The sequence below is a fragment of the Accipiter gentilis genome, chromosome 14 (assembly GCF_929443795.1).
Source record: "Accipiter gentilis chromosome 14, bAccGen1.1, whole genome shotgun sequence".
NCBI classification, from domain to species: Eukaryota; Metazoa; Chordata; class Aves; order Accipitriformes; family Accipitridae; genus Astur; species Astur gentilis.
The window spans coordinates 14,623,690-14,644,189 of record NC_064893.1 but is presented as its reverse complement, the minus strand read 5'-3'; the positions used below and the strand labels follow the sequence as shown (position 1 = coordinate 14,644,189).

Sequence of the window (20,500 nt, the reverse complement as noted above, 5' to 3'; positions counted from 1 at the left end):
ACTTCTGGAGCAAATGAGGATTTTGTCAGAAAATGGCTCTCATAGAAAGCTTGGAAGCACCTCAAGAGATCATTTGGTTGTCCCAAGGCAAGATTAGCTCTAATCACATCATTCGTGACTACTGCATGTTCAACCTGTTCTTAAAGACTTCCAGTGATAGACATTACTCCTTATCTTCTCTAGGCAATCTAGTGCTGTGCTTCACTAACCCTCCTCTTTGAATATCCTAGATATCTCAGGTAACTCTCCCTTACTTTGATATATGCTATTAAAATAGAATTAAAATCCTATTAAATAAAAGCCTGCAGCAGATATGGAGAGGTTTTATTCCTTGCTTCTTTACATTCTTCATACATTTGAAAACTTCATTATATCTTTCCGCAATCTTCACTTCTCCAGACTAAACAGACCTAATTCCTTTCCACTTTCCTCTTAGACTATGTTTCCTAGGTCTCTGTTTATTATCTTGGGGATCCTGGGAACCCCATGTTTCAGCCACTTATTTGGGCTCTGGTGGCAAAACCAGCAATTTTTCTGACCGTGACTGCAGAGCACTTTGAAAAAAATAATTTGTGTAACTATATGCAAACTACAATTGTATTTAACTACAGTACAGCTATCACTCCATGTGGATCCAAGATTTAGACCACTTTTTGCAGATGAGCAGCCCTACTGGACTTTGTGCACTCTCAGAAAAACCTGTCTACAGTTCCACTGCACTCAGTGACTTGGTTAGAGGAAAAACAACAGAAGCAGAAAGATTTGGCTAAATAAGAATGATATATCAAAACACCCAATATTTTAATGAAAGAAACTGAATATCCACACATTTGCACTTCTGTACAATTTTTGTGATATATATATAATTTTAAGCTGTTTACAAATAACATTTAATGCTTCAAATATTACATAATATTGATATTATATTTCTAGCAGAAATAAATATATTGCACTTAAAAAGAAACTTTTCATTAGATGTTGCTTCATAGTTTACGTTCATAACTTCTTTTTCCATAAAAAGATTTCCCCCTACCCCCACCCCATACACACAAACACACACTTCAATACATGGTGAATGTGCTCAGCAATGCATTATAAACAACAAAGTCAACACAGCAAACAGCAGAACTGTGGTACATTCTGTTAAAGAGGTTACATCCAGTTTTTTGCCTTCCTTATTTTTAAACCAAATCCTTCCTCATGTTTCTGAAGGTACAATAATAATAATAATTAAAAAAAAGATTGTTTAAATGTGCTAAAGGTAAAATACAGCAAACTGTATTTTTTGTCTTTAAACTATCATTAAAAGTTATTTCAGAGTTTATTTAAATCACTGCTTAGTTTTCTTTTAAAAAGATAAAATAAAGAAAAAGAAGTTGCCATTTGATAAGCTACAGATGATATACAAGGGCAGTTTATTACAGCATAATACATAAATCCTCTGGCCAGCAAGTAAGTGGTTAGTAAAGGAACCACATCCTGCAGCAGAAAATGCTCTGTAAGGAATAGTGAGAATAGGATCTCACTAAAACCAAAATTAATCTTTCAGTGAGTGAACGTCATCCCTCTGCAGGTGATGAGTGTAAGCGCTGCGGCCATAACTGCCTCCCAGATAAGGAGCCCTAAGTGTTACACTGATCTCACTGTTGCTTTTACACCTTATCTAGGGGTAAATTACCACAATTTATATAAACTTACAGTTTTGGAAAGCTCCCCAAGTTTTTGCAATGGTTTTCACGGACATTTCTGTTTCCCTATAGTACACACACATAAAGAGATGTACTGCATCATCAAGTTGCCAGCCCAAATGTTTTCAGTTTTAAAGAAGTTCATTTTCAAATGCTGGTCAGTGTTTGCTGGATGTTGGAAGTGGCAACATCATGTGTACATGCTCATGCAGTGCCCCAGCCTCCATGGATAAAGCCTTCTGGGAGAAAATTTGCAATTGCATTTTGTAGACTGTACTATCAAGTATGTTAGCGATCAGACAACTTACCATCTTTGAACTCACGAAGAAGCATTTCCATTAGAAACTCTGTACCTTTATCCACTTGGTCTATGCTTGTTTGTCAGTTTATACCTAGAATAGTACCACTGAAACCCAGTGGCACTGAATTTCTATCTTTGACACTGCCTTAGGCCATATAAAGCAATACTGCAAACCAAGCAGCCAAATTTAAAATGTTTTTTAAGTCTGGCTTCTCTCAGAGCTCTAAAAGTAGAAGAAAAAAAATTCAGACAAATGCATCTAAATCAGCTTTGTTAGTCTTTGGGACACTTTTGTTGGATTAAATTGCTGACGCTGTTAACTATGGATAAAACGGTAATCCAGAAAACACCCAAAAGTACTTTTAACACTTTGGAGGATAATGTTATTATTCTCTTTGAAAGCATATTCAGGCATGTTCTCTCTACCCTTCTTTAAAAAAACCAACAACATAAACCAGCACCAGTTTGCTCAGCCAAGAGAGCTCATAAAGGTGAAGAGCACTTCTCATGGGATACAAAATGTGAATTATATTAGAAAATAAACTCTAGATTATATTTGGCATTCCTAGGCTATCTACCAGCAACAGATGTTCTGTCCTGAAAGTGATATAATTTTGACAGCAGTACAGCAACTCCTTAAATAAATTACTGAGTTATTGTCAAAGTAGTACAGATAAATTTTTTTTTTAGGAAAAGCGATTTCACTCTTTAACCAATTAATTACAAATTCACATTCATTTTCTTTCCAATCGTGTTGTTGGGTTTTAGTCCTTTCTGTAGAACTCCTGTATTGTTGCTGTTGCTGCAGTCACTGTTCTTAGAGCAGACTTTATTTTTAGGTGAGAACATTGAATAAAATCCTGTCTCCGTTACAGTCAAGAAATTTGCAACTGACTGCAGCGGGGCAGGATTTTTATCCCTGGAATCCCTCCCATGCTGCCCCGTGCCCACAGGGAGGTGAGAGGCACAGGGAGAAGAAACCTTGCAAGGTGGCAAGATCTCTTCCTCAGGCGTCCTGTGGTCCCTGTCAATCTCAACTCTACACAACAGGTTTTGGAGGTAGGATTGTGAGGGCAAAGAAGAAGAGGTGAGAACTGGACATACCTATTGACCTTATTCATGGGGAAGGCTCTCACAAGCTGCCTTCACTCCCTTGCTTGGGATCTGCCTGTGATTCTGCATTAGTGGGGAACCCAATGGGTTTCTGATGCAAAGGAATTAAACCATCAGAGAGCAGCATATGCCAGAGAGCGGTGTGGGGAGGGACAAGCCCACTGAGAGAGACTTGACCTGACTGGAAAAATCAAGCTGTGGATTTTGACAGATAGTTCTGCATCATCTACAATATGAAACTCATCACAGAGAATCTGGATTAGGAATTGGCTTTATGTTTTTATATAGGGACAGTCTACTGCCATACTTTTTCAGATCTGAATCATATTTTATTCATAGTGAAAAGCACTTGTCTTTCATTTAATGTTTTTGTAAATGATGTTTCCAAAATCCAGTTTCATTATCCAGGAAGAGCCTGAAGAGTGTTCTCTGAAACAGTATCAGGGGCATTTCTGCATGTCAAATATTGGTGTTTTCAGAACAGGGACTGGGACAGGGCTAAAGAGATTGTACAGTTTATTTCTCTGAATTTGCTTCACGGAGGAAGGACAGGTCAATGGATAAGCAGGCTTTATGTGACTTGTAAAGCATGCCTAAATCTGCCTACGTGTTCTAAACTTATTTCTAGAGTTGTATAAAAGTTGCCTACTTACTTCACCATTTCCTGATGGAAGTATCAGCATTAAAGCTACTGGCTTGAATTCTGAACCTAACCACATCCCCTGAAACTTCAGGTAAGTTAATGGAGCTGCAGAGGGAAACAGATAAATAGAATTTTCCAACAGGCTTTAGTGCATGTTGTTGTAGGGCCTTCATACAACTCTAACAGAAGTCAAGCAACTGAAGGAGAGGAATTAAAATTTTCTTCCAAATCTCCTCTGAAATTCTCGTTTCTGTGGAATCACATATGTACGTGAAGAGTTATGTTGTTGTGGGGCCAGTATCATCTAATTTCCTGTAAAATAGGGGGTTTATATCAAAATGGGTCATAAGTAGACACAACCTTGCAACATGCCCTTTTCAGGTGAATCTGATATCCTGGAGCAAAATCTAGTACTTGGATACATCAAGCCAAATTCAGCGTCTCATCTAAGCTATTTAAATACTGCAGAGGTTGATCTATTATATTCATTTATGGAACTCCTTGTAGTAGCTCTGAACCCAGAAACTGTAAATAAAAGTTCATTTTCATTCACATACAGAGCACAGAAGTTGCAAATTGCCTCAGGTCATTTTTTATCAGCAGGTCCAACAGTGAGTATAAGGAAATTAGGATGATACTGCAGATAGCTGAGGTGATTGAAATGGCCAATTTGACAAGATTTTAAAGTCAGCTACTGGGAAATACATAAAGATGGCCCTTATCTGTGGGATGTAAGTACTGGCCTACAGTAGAAACTGGGAAAAGCCTGGGTGGTTGTCATTGCTCTGTGTGATGGGGCATGTAAGACGAGGCAATGGGACAAAAAAAGGTGCATGACTTGCCTTGCACTTCACAGAGGTGGGAGGTAGGTGATTCAGTGTACTGTACTCTGCTTCTTACCATACAATACCAACACACACTGGTCAAAAGTAGAGGAGAATAGTCAAATAACCAAAAAAGTCTGTTTTCCATTCTGTGTTCCAGCTCTACACAGATCTTTAATATATGAGATTGGATTGCTAGTTCTTTTTTATCAATAGATGCGTTATCATCTATAACTTGGATGCAACTCTACACAGAAACTCTGTGTTGACTTCTTATTTACAGTGAAATCCCAGCTCCCACCACACAGAAAACCAGCATCGCATTGGTACTCTTTTCAGCAGTGCAAAGGATTCATGCTAGCTCTCTGCAGAGAGGACATTTTTTCTTATACTTCTGTTGCATCAGACATAACATACTAGAAAAAGTGGACAGTACTTTGAATGAGAACCCTAATTACTAACTGAAAAAAGGCGGATATGAGTTTAAAAAAAAATTACATGTGAAGTTCTGCACTGATATTTTCCCAAGGAAACTCCACCATTCTACCGGGGCAAGGAAAACCAGAAAGTACAACCCTCATTTTCCTGGACAAAGAGCTTGTATAATAACAGCTGTGACCAAACCCAAGAAATCAGAACAAGTAGAAAGATACTTCAATGCTACTCATCTTATATGAGCCCATTGATTACAGTTTGATCCAGAGAGTCTATAGACTGATCTAGCCTGAAATTCAGTTAACTTGGTACACATTTGCAGCTAGAAACAGCTCTGTGGTGGCAAGTGCAGCAGCAAACAAGCACTGATTTAAAGATTCGATATCTAGGGTTTCTAAGTTTAAGTAACAGATTTTCCCAAATCAACATTTTCCTTCATCATACCTCAATAGACAGTTAAATTGCTCCTCCTAGGATATAGGACAAACTTCTTTTTAGACTGAAGGACAGAATACATCATTACTGCTACAGTCCTGTAACACAGTTCCTTTTTGGATCTGGTAAGTGTTTTGTGAAAGAAACAAAGACAGACAGACTTGTTAATAATTTTCTCTTTGGGATTATAGTAGCATCTAAGAAATACTGCTTTTGGTGAATATAAGCCAGTCTTTTAAAAAGGACAGCGGACTTCTCCACTTTGTCCCGTTCCCAGCAAATGCGTGCTGAGATAGCCTAAAACATGCTCAAAGTTATAGCAATATGTTTTTCTGCTGAGATGCTCATCAGTCACAAGAAGAGATGAAGATGAGTAAGAGTATTGCCTTTTTCAGAATTCTTCTAGCATATGAAAAAAAAACCTATACACAATTAACTTGTACACTGCTGCATAAACACAATCTCTTTCCACTAGGTATAATGCACCTTTGGAACAAGCTGCATGTGACCAAAAATCCTGGGAACTTTGGGATCCATTTTGGCTGTGTTACACATAGATCTGTGAGCAGCTCCAAGCTGCACGCTCTCTTCTTGTGATCCCTCAATAGAGGAATCTATATCCATAACGCCTTTTCTTAGCTGGTTTGTTACGAGTTCAGCAGTCCTGCCACAGGCCTTTCAGGAAGGTCCCTTGTATTTTTCATACCGAACTTGTACATTTAAAATCTCACGTTTCTCTTGTCTCACATCACTCATACAAATGGTGTCATCACTGCAGAGGAGTGACGCAGTCCCTGGATAGCTGCATAAGGACCCTGCTGAAAATAATGGTGGTACCTAGGCATGTGGAAGGAAGGGAAAGTGGGGCCACTACCTTGCATGGAACTGGCTATAGCAGAGGGTGTAAGAGGCATTCCCAGGCGGCTGTATGGGGGCAGAGATCCTTGGATTGGATGAGGAATGGGTGTAGCTATGGATGCAGTGCTGGTACCCAGGGCACTCAAAGACTGTGGATGCTGAAATCCAGGAAAACTGGTTGAGGAAGATACCCAGGAACTGAGAGACAGGTTATCAGATGTTGTAAAGGCTGACCCTGCAAGCAAAGAGAAAGAATGCCTGACATTTGCACTGCAACACACAAAGCTGGTAAAATAGCAAAAAGGGAAAAGTCTTTCACAGCAAGGCTCATTTTAATGACAAGTAGTCAACAGAAATACTTCCCAAATACTTACCCTTATTTCTTTCTTTATAATATTATTGGCCAGTTGCTGTCCTTTATCACTGCATCCTAGACAAATTTCCGTTTTAAGAAGCTGGCTGCAGTGGCTTGCATGGTAAAATCAGTTTTGCACATTGGACATTTTTGGTATTAAACACTGAAGAACCTTGCAATGCTGCCACTAAACACTGAAGTGTTTGCCCTGATGTGGAATCTCACTGCATTACAGCCCTGTTTTGAAGACATGATTGTAGCTTTTTACATCAGATCCTCAGCAGAACTGGTTATTTTTTTCTAAAATTTCAGTCTGGCAAAAATGCAGAAAAATTTAATCCTCACTACAAGTTTTCCTTTTTTTTTTTTTTTTTTTTTTTTTTTTTACCCCAGTAAAACTTGCCAACACCACATCTTTTCACTCAACTTGGCTTTTTCCAAAATATAGAACAAAAAATTCCAAAATGTCAAAACATTTGTTATTTTTCCAACTGCGTACAGTGTTCTAAGAAACAATACTAATGCTAAATCATAGTAAGAGGTGTGGGGTTTTAAGTGAAAGGCACAAAAATATTAAAAACTTGCTCCTGGGGTAATTATCTACTATTTGATCAAATGGAAGCAGTTTCTTTGGTATTTTTTTAATCTTAAAAGTTCCAAAAATTCTTTTCACAAATCTTCCACCTTTTCAGAACACATTTTCTCTGAAGATTGAAAAATCAGAAAAAAAAGGAAAAATGGTATCTGTAAATTAGAACTAATTATTTATTTTATTTTGACAGTAAAATTTTTGGGGAAAAAATGAACAGTTTGTTTTGGTAATTATACATGGTCATTTTCAAATAATCTGGTGATGATGTTGCCCTTCGCCTCTGCAGTTCCTCTACGCATGTGGTCATCATCAGATATCTGATTTCTAGAAGTGGGGAATACAATAAAATCCTATAAATAATCTCTTATTTTTTTTATTCCTATTCAAACAGTAATCCAACTCACGTCCCTTCTGTATTTTCTTTCTTGTCCAACTTTGTCCATGGAGGAAATATTTCTTTAAGAAATAAATTTACTGGCAAGAATATTTGGCAAAATATAATACCAAGGCAGTATTGCAAAACATTCTGAGAAAACAAATTTTGCAACAGGTATTGGTTTCAGAAATCTGATTCTAGAAGATAGTTCATCCAAACTGTGAGAAGAAAAAATATGAAGACATCTATCTGTCAAGGTAAACATATTGGAATTATGTATACTAACCAATGGTAGCCACGTACTCAAAACAAAACGATAAGCAAACAACAATAGAAAGAAAAAATGCAGATTATTATTTTTAAAAAATCATAAAACTCTTTAGGGATATATTCTCAAATCAGAAAGAGGGCTACTCTTGATTAACTTCTCCTCTGCTTAATGAAACAAGTAAAACATCCCAGTAGCAGGGAAGAGAAATTGTGTCAGCTCAGCAGTAAAACCAGACTTGAACCAAATCCTGACCCCACCACTGAACCAAATCCTAACTGCTGGGGAGCTAGGATCCAGAGCCAAACTATAAGGATAACACCACACCCTGAGCTTTATGGCGCTTCAGGGAAAGCAGGATGTGAATCTGTATTTGACGAGAAGTTTTACATTTGGCTCTGTTCCAGGTGGCTACCATGAATCCCACGTGCAAATGCTGGAGCACAGGCACCCAGACATTATGCATTAAAGAGTTTTAATTGGATTTATATATTTCATATCTGTTAATTCCTTTGGAAACAGGCTTCTTGTGATAAATATACTACTGAAGGCTAGCCACTTCCATCTTTAGATGGCTGAAATTGGCTGAGATGAGAACGCTCTGCATGTAATTAGAAATAAATAGCAGTGATAGACTTTCCTTGTTCTACACAGAACAAAGGATATGATTCCTTCTCATGAGGAACCTCCATAAGTGCCCTTTCCTCCTCCAACTGCAATGGTCTCTAATTACAACTTAGTACTCCAAAAAGTCTCATTTGCCAGCGCCAAGGAAATGTGCTGTAGTAATTCTGAGGCAGTCAAGGCCTCAGAGGGCTTATAACACACACCACCCAGCAGTGTTTGTATTTGGCTGTCAACTCTCGTACATATAGAAGGACACCCCTCAATTCTGCATGCAAGGTAGTTTTCAAATGCATCAGAAGAAATAAAAATGTCTGTGGAGTTTCAGTAAGGTCATTATTTCTCTCCTTGTGTCTTGGACAACTTTTTCTTTTTTAAGGACACCAGACCTAAACAGAGAGTGAAGGCAGTACAAGGTAGTCATCTGCAAGAGCAGTATGTTTTACCCTCTGTGCATGCCTCTGGTTGCCCAGAACAACCACGTCCTACGTTAGCATATGGCTCCCAGATCAGAAAAAAGTTGGTTGCCACGACTCATCATCTTCCTCACTTACTCATTTGCCATATTGCAAGTAAATGCAGAACTGTATCCCGTACATATTATAAATAAAATTAATTTTAATAAACGATTCCTTCATCCTCTGACACCTTCCTCAGGATTCTCTTCAGAAGAGAAAGGCTCTAAAGGCCCGTTCTCATACTGAGGTTCCCCTCATTCGCTTTGTCACTCCCAAAGCAGGACATCCTACCAGGGAGAACTGTAATTCTTGGAGAAAAGGTGCCTTGCTCTGAGCACTTCTGGCAAGGGAAAATTTAACACTGTCTTCAGCAATAACTGGCCTAGGATCTAAGCTGACGTGAAGCGAGGTAATCCCCCAGAAGTATGTGAAAGGATGGGATTGTACCAGCTGAGGAGTTGCTCCAGAAACTCCGCAATCTAAGGAGCTGCTCTCGGAATAGACGTGTATGAACAAGCCCACCTAATCACATTTTGCTGAAGAGCAACTTGTGGTTAAAAATAAGCATGTTTTCCCTGCAGAAGTCCAAAGAGCTTATGAACAGAAATAATGCTCTTATCTTAGCAACACTGTATGGAGTTAGAGGACAAGACAAGGGCACTGCCAGTCGCAAGGCAGATAGAACTGCTTTACCTCAAGTGGCTGTTGCATGTCAGGCAGGTCACAAAGTCAACATGCAAAGTATAATGCACCACAAGTTTATGCTAGTCAGAGATCCCACAGGATGGGTTTGAGATCTATTTCCAGTGGCAAATTATGACAGATGCAACTTGTCCAGTGAGTAGCCCCACAAAGAACAGCTCTGCTTTGCTCCTACTCTTGCGACTGCTGAAGTAGACAAACCATTTGATAAAGCATTTGAGGTGAATTGCCTCAGTGGGAAAAGCACCTTTTAGAGACCAAGGGATAAGAATTAAACACCACTTTTCCAGGGAGCTATGGACTTTTCTTCCTGTAGAACCAAAGCAGGTTAACCACAGGCTGGTTGAAGATGGTCAGAACCAAGTCCTCTGTTCACAGAAGGCTGGAGGGGCAGCAAATGGCACATCTACATGATACTTTACAAGCGGTGCTGAGCCCCAGCTAGTAAGTCCTGCCAAGGGATGGGAAGCCTTAGCTTGTTCTCAGCACCATGGTAACGAAGTCACCTGTTTTTCAGCCATGTTGAAGAGGAAGCAGAGATAGTTCTGCTGGCAAAGGCTGTACAGGCATCTCTAGAGCTGCCTCCTGAACTAGCTACCCACACTAGTGCCACGGGCATATCAGGTGTCCAGAAGAGCCGTAAGGTAACAAGTATTATTCTTCATTATAGGACCTAATGGCAGAAAGACACACCAGAGAAATGCTTCAGAGTAACACAGCACTGACTGTGGTCCTCCTTTTCTCAAGCATAACTAGGTCACCACAGTTTACCTCGTGAGCACATTTTCCTACCTCTGCTTTGTGTTGCCTGGCTATCATCTCCAAGATCATCTTCTCCTCCGTAGGTTCGAATGGGGGATCGGGCATAGGAATGCTTTTGGATAAGGCTCTCCACGCTTTCTCTGTGAAAGGAAACAACACACCGTATCAATAACATCCTGAACAGCCTACTAATCCATTAGGTTAAATACAGTGAACATGCTGCCTTTTCCCTGTTCAGATCACAGCTTTCTCACGCAGAATCTCCAAAATTACTTAACAAAAGGGTTACCTCCATAGCATGTCACTGGAAATGCCGAACTTGGCCTGCAGCGTTTTAACATTGCTCATCACCTCTTACCTGCGTGGTACTGCTTCTTCGGCAGATGAAGTAGAGCAAACTTCCCACTGCCTTTCCTGGATGTGGTCTCAGACGGGGAATATAAGACCAGCACTCTTCACAAATTTGGAAATGCAAGCTCTGGGGTTATTCATGCTGAGTCACCAATCTGGGTTCAAAGAGACACCTGTGGTCCAGCTCCTTCCAAACAAGCTTTCACATCACACCTGACCACCTCATCTGGTGCTCTCCCATTTTTCTGAAATCAGGGGCAAGAGACAGATGTGTCTAGAGACAGCTCAGCTCTAACCATGCTTTCTCAGCATCAGAATGGAAACCAGTTCATAGCAGGAAGTCTACAGATACTACCGATCTCATGCCATGTCTATTCTGGGAGGTTAGACGTGTCTGCCAGGCCCCCGCCTTGCTGGTGGCACAAAGCACTGAAGTCACCCAAACGATTTTTAAATAGAAGGAAGGCATATCTGCACGATAAGCCACAGCAGTCTGTAAGGAAGATCCAACCTTACACATTCCGAGCGCGTTTCCATGTAAGTAGGTGGCATTATACTAAAGCTGAATATGACCTAGGCACATTTCCAAAATGGCTTTGACATTCTGTTCCCGTTTAAGAAATCTAGGTAGTGATAGCTGTTTAAATCTGCTGCTGGGTGAAGGTTTTGTCTGAATTTACCATTTGGCCATTCATACTTGCTAATGCCCTTCGCTTGGAGAGTGTGGCTGTTGCAGAAATTCCAAGGAAAAAACATTTTCCAAGTAACTCGATAAATCACAATGGCACATGTTTTTCTTTCCTACAGAAAGCCCATTATGGTCATTTTGTCCTTGGTCTATCACTGGCATCATTACTTATGCTAGTCTCCTCAGAAAAAAAAAAAAAATAAAAAGGGGATCTTATCAAAGTGATTTACTTGTGTCAGGATTGGAAGTGGACTGAAAGCAATGGCAGCTCCTACATAGAGAATTATATAATTGAATTACTGCCTTTTAAGTGATTGAAAACAGTAGGCATATCGGGGCTATCTCAAAGAAGATTTTACAAAGAAAAAGACAGATGGCATTGTTTACATTATGTGCTGAATGCCTCTTGAAACTTTTTTTTTTCTGAAGCAGAATGTGAAATGCAAAGAATTCTACTTAACCAAAAAGACTATCTATCTCAAACAAGTACAGAATAACTGAATAATGGATTAGACCAGTGTTGTCTGAGTGATTTAGGTACCAGTCTGTAAACATATTCCTAACCAAAGAGTTACTAATCTTTAAAGGTCTGAAAAATGTATGTGATTCAGGTGATTGCCTGTACTGACTTTTTTCTAGTAAAGGTCTGCTTATAACAACAGACATTACAGCATGTAATAATATTTTGATGCAACAGAAACAATGCAGGCTCTAGTTTCCATGCAGTGGGCCAAATTCACCTCTAAAACATTGGATCCAATGGCGGTTTAGGGATAAACTCACCCCAATAAATTTACATTTGAATTACCTACAGGGATTTAAAGCTAAATCAAATGCCCACAATTATTGCAGACAAAATTCTTTCCAGATGGGTTTGTAAGCTAGACAGAGAACTCTATTATTCTATATGGTTTTCTTCCTTTAAAGGAAAAAGAGAGGTGACTTCTTAGTGAACCTTAAATCTGAAACCAGGGAACTATGTGGTAGGTTTATTTATTTATTTTTAATGTTGTAATGTTGCAGGTAGTATGCTAAAGGTTTTAGAAGATTAATCTTCTTCATTGGCACAAGAAGCAAAGGTTTTTATGGCAGAGGGAATGGTCTAACAAGGAAACTTGGATCAGGGAAAGCAACTCATTCACAAAAGCAGTTCCTTTTGCACAGCTGGGCATTAATATTCAAAACTGTATATGCTTATCTTGCCTAACCATGTCGGTGGTTTACGCTAAAATCACAACATGTCTACTAATTTTTCATTTTAGAGGTTGAGGCTGTGATTCACGTCATGAGCGCAAAGCTTGGAGATTCACACCAGAACTTAGGCATCTGGCCCCCACAGCCTTCAAGCGGACACTCTTATATGCAGCATGTGTTGTATGTGGAAAGAAACCTCCAAAACAGACCTACAAAATGCAAAAGGCTGAGCAGAAAACCACCTAAGTGTGCAAAAGGAAACAAAGAAAAACAAGAAGTGGTGTATTTTCTCCACTCAGGAAGTATATCTGAGTTATCCCACCAAGCACTGTTTCTGCCACCTAGAAAAACAAGAGCCAAAGTCTGCGCTCCGGCCTCCCCCATCCTAGAGAAGTGACCTAAGTTAAGGGATAATCTTTCCTGCCCTTTGTGTTTCAAAGGAAAAGGGTGGTGGCCTTTGCGCAATGCTCAACTATTTCATGCTCAGAGAACACCACCTGGAGATCAAGTCTTTTTGGGGAACAAAGCGGTTGCAACTCATCTCATCTATGGAAATGTGTGGAGTTTCCCACATAGCTTGGAAAGAGGAGGCCAACCTCCTCCACCCTTTAAAGACAGAGGTGCTTTAGGACTTTCTCCAAAGTAGATGTGTAGGAGGAAGCAAAACTGTAACAACAAGATTTAAGGCACTGTCAAGTCCAGTTCAAAATGCAGGAACAAAGCTGGCAATCGGGAACATGGGTTCCTGCTTATACCCTTTTTTCAGCTGGGGACAAAAGGACTTAAATCTCAAAATCATCCCAAAAATTCTGCTTATGGAAGTGTGAACTGTTTAGGATATCTAGAATATGGTGCTCTGTAGAGTGGACCAATAAAATTTTTAAAGTCCCAGAATTTTATACTATTACTACTACTACTACTACGAGGGCAAGACACTAATTTAAACTTCTGGCTTTATAGTTCTGTATGCATCATCTTCAGATATCTCAATGTGGTTCAAAGGATGTATGGAAATAAATCTATAAATTACCATACAATAAACCAATATTTGCCATTTTATGATTCTGCTCAACAAAAAAAAAATTAACAAGTGAAGAGTCTGGTGCTTTTTAAAGCTTTCCTTTAGTATTTTTCAGAGCTGATCCACAGTAAACTGGCTGAAGAACAAAGTGACTCCCAGTTACTCAGTGCTCAACTCTGCACTTCTGTTACTTAGTTTGTGATCAGACACTTGTTATCTAATACTTGGACCTAACAATTTTTACCGTTTAATGTATCTTAGAACTCCACAGTTTCTTCTATTAGCAATAAACTTTGTTTTGAGAGATGACAAGCTGCCAGCTGGAAAAAGGAACGATGTCTTCTTTCTGTCAGACTCTTTTGTGTGGTCCACTAACAATTTTCAGCCTTCCAGACTGCTCTTCGACTCACAGATATCTTGCAAATACCCAGAGGAGGGGAAAAACGCACACATAGGCATAATATATTAATATGATTAAGCTGTGCTATGTGTACAACTGGATAATAGTAGCAGATGACAGGCTGGAGAAGGGCAAGTTAGGGGCTGAAGCTGTTCAAGAAAAAGAAGAAGGAACCGCATGCCAAATGGAGTGGAAAAAACTAAGCTCGTATTGGCTAGCACACCCACAGAGAAGATGCTGAGGCAGGACAAATGTGAGGAGAGGTGAAAGGGAAAGAGGCTCCGGCTGATCCCAATGATCTGTAATCTCACAGAAGCACACCGTGAGCCCAGCCCTGTCAATAAACCTCTGTTTATGAACGAAGCACTTCTCTGTGCAAGAAATAAAACAGTGAATTTTGAACGGGGAATTGAAGGAAGCACAGGGTTGGGAGAATTTATCAATTAGCAAGGGTTTAGGGTGCACAGGGAGCATCTTACTATTTGGCAGGTTTTAACGTCTTGACTAAAGATTTCGCTCTTGTCCCTGCTGGCAACTGATTCCAAAACTAAACTTCCAGCTAGGGATGCTTTATGTCTTGCAGCTACAAGCTGAGTCTTTGGCCTTATTTAGTTAACGGTGCCCTGTATGTACAGAGTAGTCTCAGAGGATCAAAAGTAGACAGGAAAATCCTGATGTAACCGACAAACAATTCACTAACACTTTACGGACTAAACCCAAGATCTTGCCATGGATATGAACTGGGAGATGGCAGAAAACAGAGCTGACTTGGGAAGCAGCTGAGGAGTGAGGCCCTGCTTGAGGATGCTCACTTCCTTTCGCTGTCAACCCAGATTACAGAAATTCTCTTGGGAGACAGTAAAGTCCCAGATTACCCTGAGCAGGATCTTTAATCAAGATGAAAAGAACAGTGCTTCTTTGTAGGTGGAAGCAGGCATCTCTTTGATGCTGCTTCTTGTCATTTTTTCTGCTCCTTTTGCTGTTACTCTGCTTCGGCTGTGCATTCACAGCAGCCTGGTGATCACTGTGACCCTGGTTCTGAAGCGCATGACCATGAGCCCTGGTGATATGGAAGGGGGCTCACCTGGCCACAACGCACTGTCAACACTGATGCTGATGCATGCCAGCATGCACCTGAAGCTATGGATTTCCCTGAATTTGGCAGAGAGTGCACCTGGGGGATGGAGATGGGAAGCCTACCTTCTCCCTTTGGGATGAAGGGGCAACATATTTGGTTTTGGCAGAAAGTGTTAGAAAAGCTAATTCAGAACTAGCTTGCTGGAGTCAGGCCTGGGTTAGTATCCATCTTAGATCTACAGTATGGCTCCAAAGAGGATGAACTTGATGTAATAGGCAGGCACCCATTCCACTGGGAGCCAGATTCAACCTCCTTTGAAGACAACGTGCAAAAGCCAGACTGCAGTGAGAAAGAACAGCTGGCAGAGCCGGGCGCTCTGAACTCAATATCTTCTGCAGAAGTTACTGTCTCGGCTGCAAGAGGCACAAATTTCAGAGTGGAGTTGAGCAACCTGTTAAGTGCTTTCTCTTTTTCCCCTTATTATCCAAGCGCTAGTTGAGAAAAAAGGTAAGGTTATCCTCAGAATCCGCACCCTATTCCTGGTGGCATGAGGTTTCGTTTTTTCGTACGTTTTTTGTCTTTTTCTTTACAAGACAGATGCAATGTTAATACAAAAAAATTAGCATAAGGAAAATAATAAAATAATAAAACTGACAACCATGTTTGGTTGGCCTTTCAGTCCAACACAAAAAAAACCAACCCAGAACAGGATATAAAGTGTATGAATTATCAGTTTGCAGCCTGAATGACTTCTTTAGTTCTGCATTTCAAAGGTTTCCTTTTTTTGTAGCTGCCAGTTAGTATGTTTGGAAGAAAGCCCAGATAACAGAAGACATCAGAAGTGAGGTGAGGTGAAGACAGATGGAATAAATGGGCTGAGAAGGCACAAAAATAAACTTGTCGGAAGTTGCACTGTAGTAGAACTTTTTTTTTTTTTTAAGGGAAAAGATGACTAATTTGTCCAAGATGCAAGTGCTAAAAACAAGTCTGTAAAAAAACCCAAAACAACAAAAAAAAAAAACCAAATCCAAACAAACAAAAAAAAACCCCAACAACAACAAACCCAACACAGCAGGAGGAACAAATATATTTCCATAACAGCAGCTAAGAGTGAACAATAAACACTGTCAGAACCACCGTTCAGATATGACTTAGCCTTCATGTTCCTGTGGCTTTTAGTTGCTATTTTACACATGCACAAACATACAGACATATTAATTTGCTACATATAGTTGCTCTTATACTGATAGGTGAATATTACAGACTGACCATAAGAACTTAATTCAGCTCTGACACAGTACGAACCAAATCCTTGACCAGAACAAAGTAGCTCCATTCCACCGCTTAGACTAAAACTGAACCACTTCCGACCAGGGAAGAACCAGGGCCCATCAGACTACATTGGCTCATGTGAGCTGAAGTTTAATTTGGCCCAAAAGCTAATACAGAGCCACCAAACACTTTCACACAAAGTCAAAACTACTGGGCAAGCGTTGGATAGATGCAATACTCTGAGAATACATATGATTTTAAGAAAGAAGGGAAACAAGAATTAAATTCTGAAAAACTAAGTTTTGATAATTGCAGAAGAAAGAACAAGTGTGTCTCCAAAGTGGTGTTTACTGGCACCCTGATGGCCATTCTGGAAGAGCTTTAATATGCATGGAGGTGACGTAGCCTGGCTGAAGCCATGACATGGGAAAAGTAATGACACTTACGAAGAAGGAGCATGAGGTTATTAAATATACCCACTCCACTCCTCTCAACTGCAGATAAAAATAAGAAAAACAGCTATCTTTATACAGGGAATGAAAAAAAAAAAAAAAAAAAAAGATAAAATTACATTTCTCTTCTCCGACTTGGAAAAAAGCACACGGTTGCAAATGTTATATCAAAGCTCTTTCTCTGTATCTTTTTTCACCGACTATAGTGACACACTTAACTCTTAATGTAGGCAACCCCACAGAGCTCCACTTCACCCAGTGACTGCAACCATTTCTTTCTGACTGCCAGGCAGAGGATGAGAGGTGAGGACGGAGCAGTACCGTGAAACTGTACTGGAAAGTCCCTGGAAAACTTCCTTGGGGGTGGAAACTGTGGGTCTGATCTGACGTCATCCCTTCCCCTTATGCACGCACTACACCTGCGTGAGGTGAGTGGAAAACACCAGCAAAATAAAACATTTTTATACCCTTTTGCACAAGTAAAAAGATAGATAACATAATACCTAAGTGGAAAATGAGCCAGGGTATGAGTGCTTAAAAGCTTGGGAACTGAAGAGGTTTCAGCCAGCATGGAGGGCTTTCTGCTGGGGAAAAGGAACAGTTGTCTGGCTAACAGTAAGCAGAGGCAGACGAACCAGATTTGAAGGGATTGCTTCAGGTGTCTAAATGTAGGCAGGTAGTGCTTTCTACATGTCCTAAGACGTCCAAGCCATCTGCAGTGGTCTGGAAGGGATGATGCAGAAAATACAGACAATCCATCTACCCCTCTGCAGTAGCAGCTGGAGGCTGGAGTAACCTCAGCACATCTGGGATGGCACCAGATACCAGGCATTTAGTCACCAGTGTCCCTGGTGTTTCTCCCTAAATTCAGGACTTCACTTCTCCCAACCTCAGCATCGAAGATGATCTCCCATGGCTGGTTGCTGACATACGCGGACCGAGAACTAGCTGAGGATAAAGGATCAGCTGGGGAGTTTGACTTGTTGGAGCACTATGACAAAGCTCTACTTAACCATGGATACAGGAGTAGGTTGTAGAGAATATGTATTTCTGGCTGTTGGTAGGGGGCTTTCAAGAGTCAGGGAAGTTCTTCTGGACCAGCAGTAAGCAGTGGGGATAGGGAAGAAGGCAGCTCTGTGGGGTGACTGGGGAAGGGATGGAGGAGAGGACTGCTGTGGACAGCACGTCATTAAGCACATGGCTTTGACTGCTACTTCAACAGGGCAGTGCCCATATCCGGGCATTAGCATCCATTTCACTTACAGCCTTGTCAGCCAGTACAATGTATTTCCACATCTCAGACATGAAGTTCCTCAGGGGAAAATTCAGAATCTGATTACCATGCAAATCCAGCTGGGATGCTGGGATGCAGCTCTCTTACTTCTCCCATCCCCCAATCCTTCTTTTCTCTGCCTAGAAATTACTTGGGTGTGCAGCTGTACTTTTCCATGTTGCCTCTTGAAGTATGTATCTACCTCTCAGAAGCATTATTGGACTTTGCAGATGGGTATACTCGCTTAGTTCTCTTTAATAGTTACAAGTCCACACCCTGAACTTGCCTATCACATACTGGATCGAACAGACAAGCAATGTTCAGATCATGATTATGATCTGTCGATTCTTGTTTGATGATTATTTTACAATTCAGTAGTTCTGTGGACTCACACTCTTGAAACGATCACCTTTTCCATTGGATTGTTTGCATGATATTTAATTGTGATGGTTTTATTTATTTACCTATTTTTAGAAGACTAATACTTTACAACAACTCAAAAGATAAATTCAGGCTCAGGATAAAAAAAAAGTAATCTGTTGGTTTCTGATTTTGCATCCTTTATGGCTCTGGCAGTTTTTTCTTAAGGAGAAGCATAAAGATATTCCCTTAAAGTCTACCTCCACAGAGTGAATTGCTCATTATAAAACCTGCATTAGTCTTTTTCACGAAGGTTACCATTAAAAAAGGTCATGCTCATCCACATTACTGCATTATGCATCCCACAGTCAACTCCATAGTACGATAAGCTCCACATTCTGACAATTGCTGCTAAATGTTCAGTTTTTTCAATCTCAACCACTGTGGGAGCCTTTTTATAATAAAGGAAATGTAAATACCACGTAAAAAGATCAAAAGCTGAATCAGCAACTTACCTAAATCACAGTAGCCCCAGAAAAAGTCTGCCCCATTGTCATAAATAGATTACTACAAGTAATGTATGGAAAGAGTTGATTGTGGAAGGAATCTCACATCCTACTGAAAATTCGATGTATACCAAACTTACCAAAGATTTTTTTAGTAGTTAAAAGCTTTGTGTATACAGCTATGAGTACAAGAAAACCATTGTAAGGTATTTAGACAGGAATAAAACAAAATACAGGCACTTCACTAGCTTTGCTGTTGCCTACCTCCCACCATTTTGCACATTTCTCTACCTTTACATATATTATTTTAACTCCATCACGTATAACACAAACAGATTTAATCCTAAAGGCATTTGCAGCTTGAATTTCCTACATAAGGATCGTAAATCTAGAATGGGAAGCCTGAAATCATTAAAGTCACATATTTATAAAATCATATTCAATTAGATTAAAAAAGTGCAATTTCTGTCATCATGTCATAAAAAGATGTGTTTTTCTCTCAGATCTACTATAAAGAAAAGCTCCCTATATTGTTACAGATAGAGGCTGTTTTCAATCAGTTACAAGGAGCAATCCAATTACTGGATGGTTTAGTGCAGTAACTGACTCCAGACTAATTTAATTTCTTTAGGTCTCTAAAGATCAATTGATCTGATTTGTTTCCCTCCCCGAAGGCTGTTTAGGAAAAAGCAAGCTTAAATACCTGGAAATGAAATACAAAGCTCTGTACACTTTCACACTACTTAGGTCATTCGGAAAAGCTGGAACTCGCGATAAATGTGTGCTCTCTTGGCCCTAACATCACAGGATTTTTTACAGGAGACCATGAGGATCACTGCACAGCACTGCACATCGTGCATGCATGTGCTGCATGCAGGCCTGCTTAGGAAGCAGTGCATGGAAGGTATTTTTCACAGCTTCTAGATAACTATTCAATTTTCAAGAGCTGTGCAAACATGCGTTTGGTCTGCATAGTCTTTTCCCTGGCAAATAAGTATTTTTCTCAGACAGGGATCTTAACTAAGTTTCCAACTAGACTGAGCAAGACTCATGCTGTACTATTTAATGTATCACCTACCTGTTGTAATGCTTGTCGTGATGGTCACCAAGCAAGAAATTCTTCCTGTTGTCGTATCTCACTTTGCTATTTCTTTTGCTTTATATCAGATTTCTTTAAGCAATTTTTGCTGGTGCTAAAATGAAATCTATAGAACCAGTGGGCACTTAGAGAATGACATTCTCATCTGCCTGAATATGTTATGCTGGAACTGAATAAAACCCTTGGTATTTCTGGACCATATCAGATAACTTAGGAAGTTCTCAAACAGCCTCTTACCAGCCCTCTTGTGCGTCACACTCTTACTATCTCAGTACTTGATGTGTTGTGCAGCAGATTTTGGGTTTTTTTAAATACCATTGTTCCCTAATCAGGGCTAAGCTTTCCAATCTAAGTCAAAATAAGTCCTTAACC

The 20,500-nt window shown here is 40.0% G+C and overlaps 1 protein-coding gene across 1 annotated transcript in view; it reads right to left on the bottom strand.

Moving 5' to 3' along the window:
- Positions 1-903: 903 nt before the first annotated feature.
- Positions 904-20,500, bottom strand: part of TBX20 (T-box transcription factor 20) — a 40,463-nt gene continuing 20,866 nt past the window's right edge. Inside the window, exons 7-8 of the mRNA XM_049816314.1 lie at positions 10,465-10,574; positions 904-6,532 (exon numbers count right to left, since the gene is read on the bottom strand). Of these exons, the coding sequence (XP_049672271.1) occupies positions 6,192-6,532; positions 10,465-10,574 (451 nt within the window). The 3' untranslated portion in view covers positions 904-6,191. The remainder of the gene's footprint in view (positions 6,533-10,464; positions 10,575-20,500) is intronic.